Genomic DNA, 14,873 nt, shown 5'->3' with positions numbered 1-14,873 from the left:
TAATAGCGGAGAATGACGGCTAACGGTCAATTTCTATTGGGGACTGTTATCCGGCAAATGCAAGCAGCCGTGGCCCGATCGTCACACTTCGTGACTTTGCCGGAGAAAGGTCAAATCTCAGGTCATTGCAAGTCTTGTTGTTGGTTGATAATGGCGATCGTAATTTGTTCACTTTTAATGGGAATTTTAACATATTTTAAAATTCTATCTTCAAATGAATCTTGGAAGATAAATCCGTCCATGCTACACAAAAAAAAGATTAGCCTAGCCTACAAATTACAAAACACGTTTCGGCCTACACACACTCTACACCGCGCTGCAATCACTGAACATGCTGAAACTTTCTCGGGTCCTTTCGCCTATTCCTTCAGTTGTCCACACGAAAACAGATTTTCAGCCATGATTTCTGATTTATTAATAATCTATACCTTAATTTAAATTTATGCCTCTTTTAACAATGTTTAAAATATTTTTTACTTTGAACGAAAGTTGTATGTCGTATTCGTCAGCTCAGCTCCAAACACACAGCTGAAGAAATGGTAAACAAAACAGAACACACGTTGCGATCACGTGACCGTGTCAATTTCCGTTTTCTCTCCTGTAAGCGCAGTCTGTCGGAACGATGTCAGTTTACATTGGCGTTATCCGGATAATTTCTCCGCCATTATCCTACCAAAAGTAGGATAAATTCCCCGGAAAACTCTCGCCGCTATTATCCGGAGAATAGCGGAGAAGGTCAGTTTCTATTGGGCACAGTTAATCTCTTAGCCGGTTTTTATCCGGATAATGGCCCCAATAGAAACACGCTAATAGTGGGTTTTGACGCACCACTAATTGCAACAGAATTTTTTTCACTGTTATGAATGTTAGAGATGTCCCCTGAACAGCATACAAAAAGTATACTAAAATATACTTGGTGGAAATGTAGGTTTTGGCGGGAAAAGGTCATACAGGGGTCAAATTTCAAAATTGCTCCAATCATTTTAAAAACTATACCAAATTATTCCTCTAGTCATAAAGACTCAGAAAAAATATAGTTAGCCATATCTGCGACGTACGGTTCTTGAGTTTAACCGAAAAGGTCAAAGGTCAAATATTGGGTTCAACAGAGGTCAAAAAACTAAAAATTGTCTGATTTTAACCAAAATGGTCTCAAATTGTTCGGCTTGCAAACATAATTCATTTAAAGAATATTTGGACTGTTTAGGTTGTTTAATTACACGCGTAACATCGAAAACTAGGTCGGGGTCAATAGATTTCAATGGTCAATGACCTTTTTTACCCTGCTACCTAGGTAACGAAACATCCAAGATATGGCAAACTATTCTTATTTTGGAGTGTTTTTAAAGGACGAACACATTGAGACCATTTTAAAGGAGATCGGAGCATTTTTTCGAAGTTGACCCATGTGGAGCCCAAAAGTTGACCTTTGACCTTTTTGCTTATAACTTGAGAATGGTACATCACAGATATGACAAACTATACTTTTTCTGAATCCTTAAGACTAGAGGAATGCTTTGGTATAGTTTTTAAAAAGATTAAAACAATTTTGAAATTTGACCCCTGTATGACCTTTTCCTGCCAAAAAATACCTTTCCACCAAGCATATTTTAGTATATTTTTGGTATGATGTTCAGGGGACATCTCTAAAATGTATAAAAGCGAGAAAAATTCTGTTGCAATTAGTGGTGAGTGACACCACTATTTTGTTTGGATTGACTGGACTATATGGCTGGTTTATGTATACGATCTCTGGTGTGAATGTGTGGAGAAGAGGGATTTAGACAGTGATTTGTTCCTCTCGGTCGCACATGCAAGTTTCCTCCAATAGTCATTTCCTATATATAGGAGCGGTGCTCCCCGCTCTCCACTTTCTGCATCTCTGTTGGAGAGGCACAACATCAAAATGTCAGTTAGAACCTTGCAATTCTGAGCCCACATTTTGGTGTTTTTGAAATAATTATGGCCGTTTTAAGTTCACAAAAAACAATTTTTTTATTTTTTTTATAGAAAATACAACTTTTTAAAGGGAAGGGAAAACCAGCTAATAGACCTACTTAACAAAACTATACAATAGCCGCTTGACGTATCATTCATATCAATTTGTAAGCGCTCTTTAGCAAAGTCATAGTTCATTGAATTTACAACCGTATAACAATACAGGCGAAAATAGTAACTTTTTGCACAAGATCTGTAATTTAAAGAGAATTGACCATTGGGCTATCCTACAAAATAGGTGCATCGGATATCCGGACTTTTTGTTCGGTCGTGAATGTTGGAAATCCAGGCTTTTAAAGTGTCCAAGAGCAACAAAAAGTAGTTCAAAATGCAAATTCCTCAATTTGAGAGACTCATTTAGGACATTTCCGTGATTTTTCATTCAATTACATTTCCAGGCTTTTTCGAGGAACTTTGGCTGCTGGAATTCCAGTCGTTTTCAAAAAGCCATCTTGGAAATCCAGACATTTCATTAATTGAAAAGTTACTCCTCTATTAGGGGGTGTGCACTTTTTTTTTCTGGAATAGCCCAATGCTCATTCTAGTGACGCTAGTATACGGACAATATAAGTGTGCTTTTTCATTTAATGACATAAAATTTGAAAAATATCGTAAGGAACACTTGAGATTTTTAAGACCTACATTTTAGTCACAAATATATAGTTTTCAACAGATTTTCCACATTCGCCTTGCTATAACATTAAATTGCGTTATCTGTTGACCTAGTGACGATAAGTGTTTTTAGGCAGTGTTAGGAGCTGTTAGGGGAAAGTGTTATCTTTTGTTTGATATAAATTGTTTTGATTGGATGAAGGGAACACTTGAGGTTTCGGCAAAAACCAATCAAAGAGGCCCACCCATTTTCAGCTAGAAACTCCACAGCTCTTACATTGCTATGCACTCAACCGTGTAGTGTAATCAAAGACTGTGGTGGAGACATTCACTGCTTGTTGTTCTCTGCTTGGAAATTCTTGGACGAAAATGTGTGCGCCTGATGTTTTATAAGAGAATCGTTTTTGTATAGAAACCTTTCCACATGTTAAAGCTTGGAAAATGACAATTCGACATCATTATTAACAAAATGTCAGTTAGAACCGGACGGCAATTCTTCGTTTTAAGAACTTTCAAAATATATTTTTGAAAACTTGATGCAAAACATTCTGTTAATCTGTTTATTGTTGACAAAATATTTTGAAAAAATGTTTGCCCAAAATAGCACGTGTTAAAAACGATTCATGATCTTCATATATTCCCCGACATTCAAATGTTATTAAAACGGGTTTTTATAAACGTTTTAATAACATTTTGGACGTATGACGAAATAATCCTGACTCGGTACAGTACACTATTTTGCCTTAAATGAGCGAAACGCAACATAGTACATTAAATTTGAACCAAAGAATATATAGCTGTTAGTTCTTGTGTGCGTTATTTTCAACGGCAAACTAGTCAGTAGCGTAGCGTCATAAGGGGCACGGGGGGCATGTGCCCCCCAATCGATCTGAAACTATTTTGATGTACTTTGTATTGATTTTTCTGTCTCTATAATTTGTTTTTGTATTCTAATGATCTTGCCAAATAAAAAACAAACAAACAAAAAAACAAACAAACAAAAGGTCAACGTACTTTTCGGCTAGATTACTAAAACGGTTAAGATAGGGTCTAACCATGTGACAACAAACTAGAATCTTTCTTCTGTGACTGTAAAGAAAGCTTAAGGAGCACATTGCATGCCTATAAAAAGGTTATCAAAAGGATAATTGTGAGTAAAATACGTTGTGAACAGAATTTATTTTAACTTTTGAATTAATTGGGTTCATAAATCATAGGATTCATTTAGCACATGTATGCAACACACCGGGTAAACACCGGGAAATATTTGATAGGCATCCCCATCCCAAAATGTGTCCCCTTCATGCCTGCCCACCCCCTGGATCGGCGCCCATGTATGCAACGAATGTGCCCGCATAATATTACAAAGTTTAATTTCTGTCTCTGCACTTCCCTTTTAAAGGGATTTTATTTATTTTTAAAGCTTTGGCATGTAGTGATGGGCGATATTGGTATCGATTGTCGATACCAATGCCACAAAGTATCGACAATACTTTCGATACCCGTCTGATTGATCCTACGGTGAAGGGTGGGCACACACACACACACACGGTGGGGGGGGGTGGGGGGTAGGGATGTACCACATTAACAAACTTAACTTACTCTTCATGGGATTACGAATCTTAACACAAATAACACAGATGATAGCCTAGTAGAATATCACTTTAATCAACTGAGACCCAGGGGTGGCCCGTGGGGGGGGCACCGTGAAAGTGACGTACCTGTGCCTACCGGAGTTCAAAACTAGGGGTCTATCGGTGGCGATTTTTGACGAAAGAAGGGGGTCATTCAGTGGGGGTTCAAAGAAATTGTGGGTCATTCAGTGGTGAACGATTTGGTGTAAAGGTGATGAAAAAAGGGGGTCGTTGGGTGGCAGATTTGAAAAAAGTGGGTCTTTGGGTGAAAGCTGATGAAAAAAGGGGGTCATTTGGTGGCTGATTTGCCCCAAAAAGGGGGTCTATTGACATGCACATGACGCGTAGGCCTACCAATATGGGAGTGTCCCCGGGCACTGAGACATCGACTGCTTCATCATAATCAGCCGACGTAGAGTTTATATAAACTCTACCCATATCGCTATTCGTAGTACGTTCAGTACACCCGATCAGCTGCGCGTGTAGCTACGCCTAATACGATTGGCGAGATTATACATGCAGTCAGTGGCAGTAGGCGCTGTACGTAGACTTGACGGATCAGCTGCGTGAAGCTCCCGATAATCATGATTAATAATAATCGGCGAGCTATACATGCATTGTAGGCGCTGGAATGAATTTATAATGAAATACCAATTTTCTTCGTTTTACTTCATTTGTTTGGCTCGAAATTAAAAGGGGACAATGCGATCAGTAGCAATCAGTGAAAACTAACATTTAAATAGGAATCTATTTTTTATGCAAATCACACATTACTTTAACATCATCGGATAGCAACGTTTGCACAGTGTTTGTGACATGAGTGCAGATCAGAGGTATCGAATTGCATTCTAAATACGAGGAAATGTTCTTCTGATCAAGCAATTTTGATTTTTTTGAAATTTAATAGCGATATAAAACACATTTTATGGCAAATTATTTAAAAGCTTTTAAATAGATATTTTTTTTTAATTTTTCATAAAAGGGCTGGGGTATGAACATTTGGACAGTATTTATTTTGGGACATTAGAGCACATCAGACATATCGAATTGCATTCTGAATACGAAGAATATCATTCTGATATCAAATAATTTGGATTTTTTGAAATTCGCAATTTAATACACATTTTATGGCAAATCATTAAAAATTGATATTTTTGATATTAAACAGTACTTGAAGTAAACTTTGTAAATCTGATGATTTATACTTAAAGTGTATGTAGGTGGGATGAAAAGCCGCCGATCAATTGAAAATTTTGACCTTTCGTATTGAAGATATGGATTTTTTTCCCAAAACACCAAAAAACAATTAGGTCTTTTTGGGAAAAAAATCCATATCTTTAATACGAAAGGTCAAAATTTTCAATTGACCGTCGGCTTTTCCTCCCTGCTACATACACTTTAAGAATATATCATTAGATTTATATAATTTACTTCGAGGACTGTTATATATCAAAAATTTGAAAAATAACAAATTTTTATAATTTGTCATAAAATTTGTATTATATTGTGATTTTCAAAAAATGAAAATTATTTGATATCAGAAAGACATGTTTCGTATTCAGAATGCAATTCGATAGGTCTGAGGTGCTCTCATGTCCCACAAAAAATACTGTCGAAACGCAATAAACGCTCATTTTAGATCCCTTAACAGCCTCCTCGAAGTAAATTTTATAAATTTACTGATATGTACTTAAAGTATAGGAAAAAACCGACGATCATTTGAAAATATTTTTGTTTTCAATACGTTCCATTAAATAATACTTATATAAATTTATATACCAAGTGGTATCCGATACCGATACCGCCGGTATCGAGTATCGCCCAACGCTGTGATGACACAGCGACCGTGACCTGACCACGACCGTACATGCAGTGACATGTATGTAGTGGACGGCAGATGGTAAAATGTGCATGGTAAATACCGTGGTAAATACAGGTTTTGGGTTTTAATGGCCATGACAAAATTAAACTAACGTGTTCAAAACATCGTGAGTAAGCCTAATGGCAGAAATTCAAGAAGAGAACCAGGAAGTTGACATTAAACCATTGAAGATAATTTCAGCAAAAGTTTCCAATTATGTGTACGATTGTTTTGAGCAGATGAAGCGTGAGATGAAGATAGACACCAATGGTGTGGCGTTGAGGTTCCTATTGGAAATGTAAGTAGCCTACCGTTGTTTTGCTCTATAGCTCTTTAGTTTGACGCCGCTGTTTTGCCGTTGTTTTCCTCTTGGTTTGACGCGCGCTGGTCAGTGATTCGCTCTTAACAATTGCAGTGTGTTTTATCATAGATTTTTTAAAATCTATGGTTTTATAGATGTGCATCATGTGCTACTGCTAATTAATTTAAACATAACAACATACATGTAGGGTAGCTGCAGGTAATATGGGACAGCAGGTAATATGGGACACCTGTTTTCATTTTAACAAAAAGTAGCTTAGAGAAGGTACACACTTTAAGTTGATTTGTTAAGTGTTTAGAGACATCAATTGTGCTTCTAGAAATGCAGTTTTGGAGTCTGTCGTTTTTTTGGCCTGATATAAAATGAATGACGCCACATTTTATGATTGTGTATCCAAATACTCTGGTACTGAGGGTGCATTTGTCACTTTTTATGATCTTTAGGTGATGGGTTAAGCTTATCAGCAGGTAAAATTCCACTGAAAAGTGGCACTTTCCTTTATAAATGATTATTTTCTCTGATTTTCAACTGAATGGGTGCAGGTAATATGGGACACATAGGAAATTGTGTGCATTGTCAATGCGAAAAGCAAAACTATTTAGAAAATTGAATTTTCTTGTTGAAATTTGCATTTAACATTCAAAATCATGTAACAAAAATGTTTTTAGAACAAAAGAGTGATTTTCTGAAGATTTTGATTTTCACCATAGAGATAACACAGTGTCCCATATTACCTGCATATGCAGGTAATATGGGACACTTGACGATGACGTCATTTTGACGTCATAGCGTCCAAACAAACATAAAAACAAGATAACATTGCCTGTTTTATTAATCTTAAAGGACAGGTTGTTCATCATAACAATCTCTTTTGGGCATATCTTCTAAAGTTTTTATGCACATAAGCTAAACGTCCTTAAGGGAAGGGGCCATTTTTAAGCGATCTACAAAAAGTTATTTGATACGTTCTTTGATTTCTAAAAAAGTAAAAATCGCAGTTTAACAAATAACGGTTAAAATGAAAGCCATTATTGGGGGCTAATTATTGTATCAATTTGAAAGGCCTGACACCAATATAAACATTTGTTTCGGTGACCCAAGTTCATAGTCACAAACGCTCACGCACTTTTTCACAGATGGCCTAGAATTGCATATTTCGGTTTCAGCGATTGCCCGAAAAAAGGTTGTATGTTTTTGAAAAGCGTTTCCGCTTGGAATGTAGATAGTTATTGTTGATATTACTGTTCGCGATTTTTATTTATGCACTCTTTAGCCGACACTTTTCAATGCATTTTACACGATAGAAATGTCGCTTGCATAAATACCGATAGGCCTATATTTAACAGTATCGGTTTTTTTAACCAAAATACCTTCCGCATTAGTTCCCAAGAATTGGATGAAACCATAGATACCATATCAGACTGCAGGTGACGAATAGATTTTAAACTAGAATTAAAAGAATCAGCGTAGGCCCTCTCAAAATTTAGTTTCGAGATATATCGCCTTGTGATAAAAAGTGCAATTTTGGACAGCTTTTTGGCTGTTTTTTATAACAAGGAAATGTTTCACTTACCACAAACTTCTCACGTAGTGTTTACTCAATGTCCGTTGCTGTTTGGTATTATTCCAGTAATCCGATTTTAATTATTTAATTACATTTTAGCACAAGTTTGCACACCGAACGGTGTGCTATATTCCCAAAACTGTTAATGGCGTCAGGCTCGCCTTATTTCAAACCAAGTCGTAGATGTGTGACACTAAATTCACGGTTTTTCTATTAGCAATTCAAACCTACGACAGATTTGGTGGTTTGCGATAGGCGATACCATTTTCCACGATTTTATGATATCCAGCTATATACAATGTATGCCTAGTATTTCATTTGATTACACTGAACATGGATATGATGAAGCTATATCTCTACAGCCACCATGCACTGATCATTATTTTGCAGACCCGACCTTCCGCATCGGTTCCACATGTAGTAGTCCTACATTAGATTATGTTAACAAGAAATATTTATAAAATATGCAGGGCCTGATTTACCATTGGTTCAGATGGACCAGGGCCCAGGGCCCCCGAAATCTGGGGGCCCAATTTGGCATGTGTATGTTTCTTTTTAGCCCGAATACACCATATTGTGCACCAAAATATGCTAACATTGCAAATTTTACTCGCTTCGCGCCCACTGGCCTTTTATAATTATAACAAAATTCACCTTCATTTTGGGCTGAAATTGTCTGAAATCGAAATGTATCTCGCGCCTCTTGCGCAAATGTCTTAGTAAAACCCATCTTATTGTAGGCCCCTTATTTGTAAACCAAAACTTGGTCACTTGAGTGCACATGCCTTCCCCACGGTGAGTTTGGGGGCCTCCGAATTTTGGCCTGGCCCAGGGCCCCAAAAAAGGTAAATCCGGCCCTGAAAATTAAATTCATGTTAGATTTATATAGCGCTATGAATCAACTAGGCCGGTTGCAGCCGAACACGGCGCACACCTATCCGCTGTTAGATTGTAACATCATCCCCAATATTATCTCAGCAGTTCCCCAAATTCCATTGGGTGAAGTTAGTTTTTGACAACTTATCGCCGATTTTGAAAGCAGGATGAAATCGGAGGTCCCGGATTATGATACAATTTCAAATTTAACCAAATAATTATATAATACAATTGCATACAAAAGGGCCGACAATATTATAAGTAGGGCATACAGCATGATAAAAGCAAGCACACCAACATGGTACAATGTGAACCATGAGAGGAAAAAAATTAACAGCCCTTGCACTCAGCAAGATAAAGCGTAGGCCTACAATGGAATTTTGAGCGCTATGAATCAGCAAGAGCCGCCTCCTGTGTGAAATCTGCTATAGGAGATTTGATGGTAATATCTAGAGCAACACCTGTGTTGATTCAGTTCAATGCCTCTCTTTTATCTATTGACCTCAAATAAAAGGATTCAAAACATTATAAATAGCGTCCCTGACCTAATGTGACACATATTTAATGAGGCGAAAAGGGATTGGTCTGGAATATGCTTGACTGAACTCAATGCGATCAGTACACTGTCCTATGTCTTATTGTGATGAGGCGGGAGTTTTAAAAACACGGCCCCTGAACACAACATAAAGCCCGAACATATTTCCAGACAAGGAACAGTACCCATAATACAGACAAACTGTCTGGCAATGACGTCACAATAGTCTATAGTATGATCAGAACTAAATAGTCTGTGATCGTCTACAGTATAATCAGTACTAAAAGTCCAGAGCGATTTTTCATTTATTTTCTAAAATTAAAAGAACCACTTTTCAGCGGGAATTTTTGTAAGTTGCACAGCTGAAGTTGTGAAAGGGTTGAAAGACTACAATATTACGGCATAAACAAGAATATGTTTGTTTGGTCTTTATTCCTATAGCCACATCCCTTAATGGTCCCATATTACCTGCAGGTACCCCTACATAAAAACCTGCTATAATCCGGAGCTTAATATGCGCCTATCTACAGAATGAGACATGAAAGTATAGGCCTACTAAACTGCTTTGCATTCCTTTTTTTAAACAACTCATACCATTCCATGCATTAAACACAACACATCCACATCTCCCAGTGACTGCCCTGCCAGATTTTTCTCATGGATAGATAGCTGTTGGATCAGAACAGGATTGGTGGATTTTCCATGGTGGGATTAGAGGGATAATAAATACTACAGTAGACTATGAAAGTACATGAACCTGTAATTTCTTACCGGGTAATGTAGGCCTACCCAGACCCGGGGCCCAGACTGGGTAGGCTATAGTAACTTCTCAACTGAAAATAGAGAGATAATTATAAGCTATCGACTGTATAAGGGGATTCATCTTTGTCAATACCGCATGCCGGGGGTGGGTGGGGGGGGGGGGGTGTCACTCGTATACTCAAGTGGTATACCCATGCTTGTCACAGTTTTCTCAAAATACGACCGTAAAAGGCGTATTCAGGGGTAGCAAATTTCTAAGATCTTAGATATTTTACCCCCTAAATTGTGCAAGACGCTAAAACGGACCCTTAAGGGGGTACTACACCCCTGGCCAATTTTGTGCCTAGTTTTGCATTTTTCTCAAATATTATAGCACATTGGTGACAAGTAAGATATGTATATTATGGGGGCAAGGACTTCAACTACTGCACTGGAAATTCAGCAACTCAAATCAAGTAGTTACTTAATCAGATTTTGGATAAATAATTAGTCATTCAAAGTTAGTGCATGTAGTTGAAAGGGCTATCACGAAGATAATTGACAAGTTTAACCCAAATAAGGGTACTGGTAATGACAATATCTCAAACTTTATTATAAAAAGAGTAACAAATAAAATAGTGAAACCTCTCACGATGATATTCAATCTATCTATTTCAACTGGGGTTGTTCCAGAAAAGTTAAAAATAGCAAGGGTTGTACCAATTTATAAAAAAGGATGATGCCGAACAATTGTCAAACTACCGACCAATCTCAATACCGCCATGCTTCTCTAAAATGTTTAAAAGACTTGTGTTTAACAGATGTGTTGATTATATTGATGCCCATGAAATCCTTAATGACAAACAGTTAGGGTTTCGCCTCAAACACTCAAACTATGGCTATTACAACTTGTTGATAAGATCAACAATGCCGTTGAGACAAACGAAACTACAATAGGTATCTTTCTTGACTTATCAAAAGCATTTGATACCATTGATCATAATATACTTCCAGCCTTCTTCTCCATAACATGTCTTGTATTACTAATTTTTGATGTATTTTGTTAATTAAATTTTGGCTGAATTTGATGAATGAATGAATGAATGAATGAATGAATGAAAAGGGCCTAATAAAAATGTTAAATAATTGTTATTTCTCAACATTTTCTTCAGGTACCAGAAAACGTGCGGAGAAGACTCCTACGAAGTGCCTTTTCGCCAATACCAAAGTGTGAAGTGCCAAAGTTCTGAGACATCTAATCCTGTTTCACTGGTACCTTCTATGCGGTAAGCAAATGTTAAGGGCTCGTTTACCATTCATTGGACTACCGTAAAACCCCGTCTACAAGCATATATAGTGTTTTTTTATAAAAGCTTAATTAATTCGAAGCAAGCGTTAATATACCAATACAATAGATCGGTCTTAAAATAATACCTGTTTGTATATGCTTTGCTCAAAATCCATAATGGCGACTGGATTAATGTAGCTTTCATCAGAAGCACACTATATGCTTGTAGACGGGGTTTTACGGTATTACAGTTGAAATCCATAGGCTACATCCTTACGGAATTAAGACATAAACTTAAACCACACAGGGAGTATGAATTTCAAATGGATTTACCTGAATGGGTGACTCCATTTAAAATCTACACTCGCTCAGTGTGGGATATTAAGGTCATTGGCTTCTGCATAGAGTGTTTGGGGTTGCCCATTTCATAGGTTTTGACACCCTTGTAACATTTGTTAGACACCAAAAAGGTTTGCCTTTCAAACATTTTGGAAAATAACTATCCTATGCATGCTTTCTGAAAATTGCTATTCACTGTTCCTAGAGAATTGTAGCTTCAGAAAAACGAAGACACGCAAACCTGCTATTATGTTCTCTTATTGACAGCTTCATCCCCCACGTTACCCCATCATCATTTTTTTTGTATCAGCTGATACATCGAAAACCGCGACATTTCTAGTTATTCTTTATATTCTGACAGTTAACATTCATTGTTCCATTCTTTTATAGACATGAGTTTGCTGAAAAAGAAAACGAGAGAAAAGGAGAAAAAGTCCAAGTAAACCCAACAGAAAAAGAAGAGAAAGAAGATACACCACACCAGATGGGCGTGAAGGAGCCAAAAGATGATGTGAAGGAAGATGAAAATGATGATGATGATGACGATGATTACGATCCAGAAGATGATGTGAAGGAAGAGGAATATGATGATGATGACGACGATGATGATGATGATGATTACGATCCAGAAGATATGGAAGAAGATGGGGAAGAAGATAGACAACACACGACAGGCCAGTGCAAAATCAAAAGAATGCAATCAGATAAAAGACCTAAGAAAGAGAAACACGTGGAATGGCATACGTTACCGTTGAAAATAAAATGCAAGTTATGTAATGAATTATTACCTGATATAGAAGACATGAAAAGACATGTTATTTCAGAACATAGTAATCAACACTTCCCGATGCCAAAGAGACACAAAGATCAAGTTGTGAGAGAAAATATGGGAAATGTCGATGCCAGTATCAGTGACTTCGAAGTGTCGGCTTTATTAACGAGGATGAGGTGCTGTCAGATGTGTAATGAATATGTACCAGAACATGGTATAGGTACTCATCAAGACAGGCACGGACGTCTTGATATAATGTGCGAATTGTGTGGTGAGGTATTCAGTAGTAAGTGGCGATTAACCGGCCATAAGGCGAATAAACATGACAATAAACTTCATCAGTGTGACGAGTGTGGTAAAAGTTATACTAATAGGAACAGGCTGCAAAGCCATAAGGATCGTCATAAGAAATGCATTTGTGATATATGCGGCAAGGAGTTGAATAGTAGAAGGTCGTATGAACGTCACAAAGTAACCCATCTGGTCGTCAAACCTTACCAATGCTCCGAATGTGGAAAAGGATTCTCTCAAAACACTAATTTAAAAAGTCATATGAGAGTCCACACTGGAGTGAAACCTTTCAGGTGTGATTTGTGTCCACAAGCATTTACTCATAATGTGAGCTTGAAAACACACAAGAAAAAGACGCACGGAATTGACATGTGGGTTGCAAACAGTGACCTGGATTCCCGTCAGGAAATACCGTAAAACCTCGTCTACAAGCATATGCTTTTACTGGAAAGCTAAATTAATCCAGGCGCCATCCATCGACACAATAATAACATTATGGAATTTGAGCAAATATATAGTACACACATATACAGTACACACAAATACTATTGTATTGGTATATTTACGGCTGCTTCTTATTAATTTAGCTTGCATCAAAAAACCTCTATATGCTTGTAGACAAGGGTTTACGGTATACATAGACTCCAGAGAAGTTCTTACATTAGTCTATAATTATGTAAGCCACCTTTTCGGTAAATCCTATTTAGCAACCTAACTTAAGACAGTGTAAGAGTCTGATGTCGTCATGCCTTTTGGCTGGTTTGTGTATGCGATTTATTCCGCGTAAGAAAATAACCGCCAAGGGTCAATATGCCAAATAAATGGATTGAGTCATACGCTAACTTAAGTTACATATAATCCCGCCAATGCGTGCATCGTTAGCGACCATCGTTTCTTACACGGTGAATGCGCAGTTACGATGTGCGCATATCGCATCGGTGTGACGTGGGGGTATTTAGCAACATAAGGGAGATTATACAGCCATAAGGCGAATACCCAGCAAACACAAAACGTTTTTTAAAACGTTTTTAACAGGTTATAATTTGGATTTTTGGTTTTGTTTAATGTTTTTTAATAACATTATGTCGGGTTATATAAAGGTCAAGAAAATGTTTTAAAACGTTTTGTATGAAAACACACTACAAAATGTTTTTGAAATGTTTTCAAAATGTTACTGTAAATATTTTTTGCAAACATTCTATGCCAAATATTTTGTCAACACTTAAATAACATTATGTTAGAATATGTGCAGTAAGTAATATCAAAAAACGTTTTTTGAATGTTATGAAAACGTTTTATACCCGTTATATATACCTTTATATAACCCGATATTTAAACGTTTTCTGGCAACCTTTTCTAACTTTTTGCGAATGATGTTGAAAACGTTTTATGTTTGCTGGGTATATACCGTAAAACCCCGTAGACAAGCATATATAGTGCATTTGATGAAAGCTAAATTAATTGGAAAAAACCGTAAATATGCTAATACAATAGATTGGTCTTAAAATAATACTTGTTTGTACATATGCTTGGATCTGTAATTTATTTGCTCAAATTCCTTAATGGCGCCTGGCTCAATGTATATCATCAGACGCACTCTATATGCTTGTAGAATGTAGATGAGGTGTTACGGTATACGGTACACATGAACTGTCTTTTGAAAATGAGGTTTTGAACTGTAGAATGCTCATTTGATCTCTTCAAGAAAAAGAGCTGTTTGCACCTGTATCCACCAAAGAGTATTATATTAAGAGGCCATCAAGAGGAGCTATAAATTGCTCCTGCAAATGCAACTTAAGAGGAATTGAAGAGGAGCGATTGCTCTCACTCCTCTCAAAAGGCAGTTCCTGAGGACAACAACTTCATCAGCAATTGTGATTATCAGTGGTGAAAATATTAAATAAGGACTATGGACCAGGGGGCTACTTTTACATAAAAATGGCACATGGTTCAACAAATTTAATTAGGAACCAGCGTGCTTTTCCAATAACCAAGGAGCCAATAAAAATAAAGATGTGCTGAATGAGTTAAATAAGCTTT

The 14,873-nt window shown here is 37.0% G+C and overlaps 1 protein-coding gene across 1 annotated transcript; it reads left to right on the top strand.

Annotated features, from left to right (window-relative positions):
- The first annotated feature begins 6,100 nt into the window (after positions 1-6,100).
- On the top strand, positions 6,101-14,021 carry LOC140142603 (uncharacterized). The gene is made up of 3 exons (XM_072164601.1): positions 6,101-6,403; positions 11,316-11,429; positions 12,161-14,021. Exons 1-3 carry the CDS (start codon positions 6,246-6,248, stop codon positions 13,248-13,250), a joined length of 1,362 nt encoding a protein of 453 aa, XP_072020702.1. The 5' UTR covers positions 6,101-6,245; the 3' UTR covers positions 13,251-14,021.
- Positions 14,022-14,873: the final 852 nt, after the last annotated feature.

Source organism: Amphiura filiformis, chromosome 20 (assembly GCF_039555335.1).
Source record: "Amphiura filiformis chromosome 20, Afil_fr2py, whole genome shotgun sequence".
NCBI lineage: Eukaryota > Metazoa > Echinodermata > Ophiuroidea > Amphilepidida > Amphiuridae > Amphiura > Amphiura filiformis.
The sequence above is the reverse complement of the archived record's forward strand: the minus strand, read 5'-3'. Positions and strand labels throughout refer to the sequence as shown.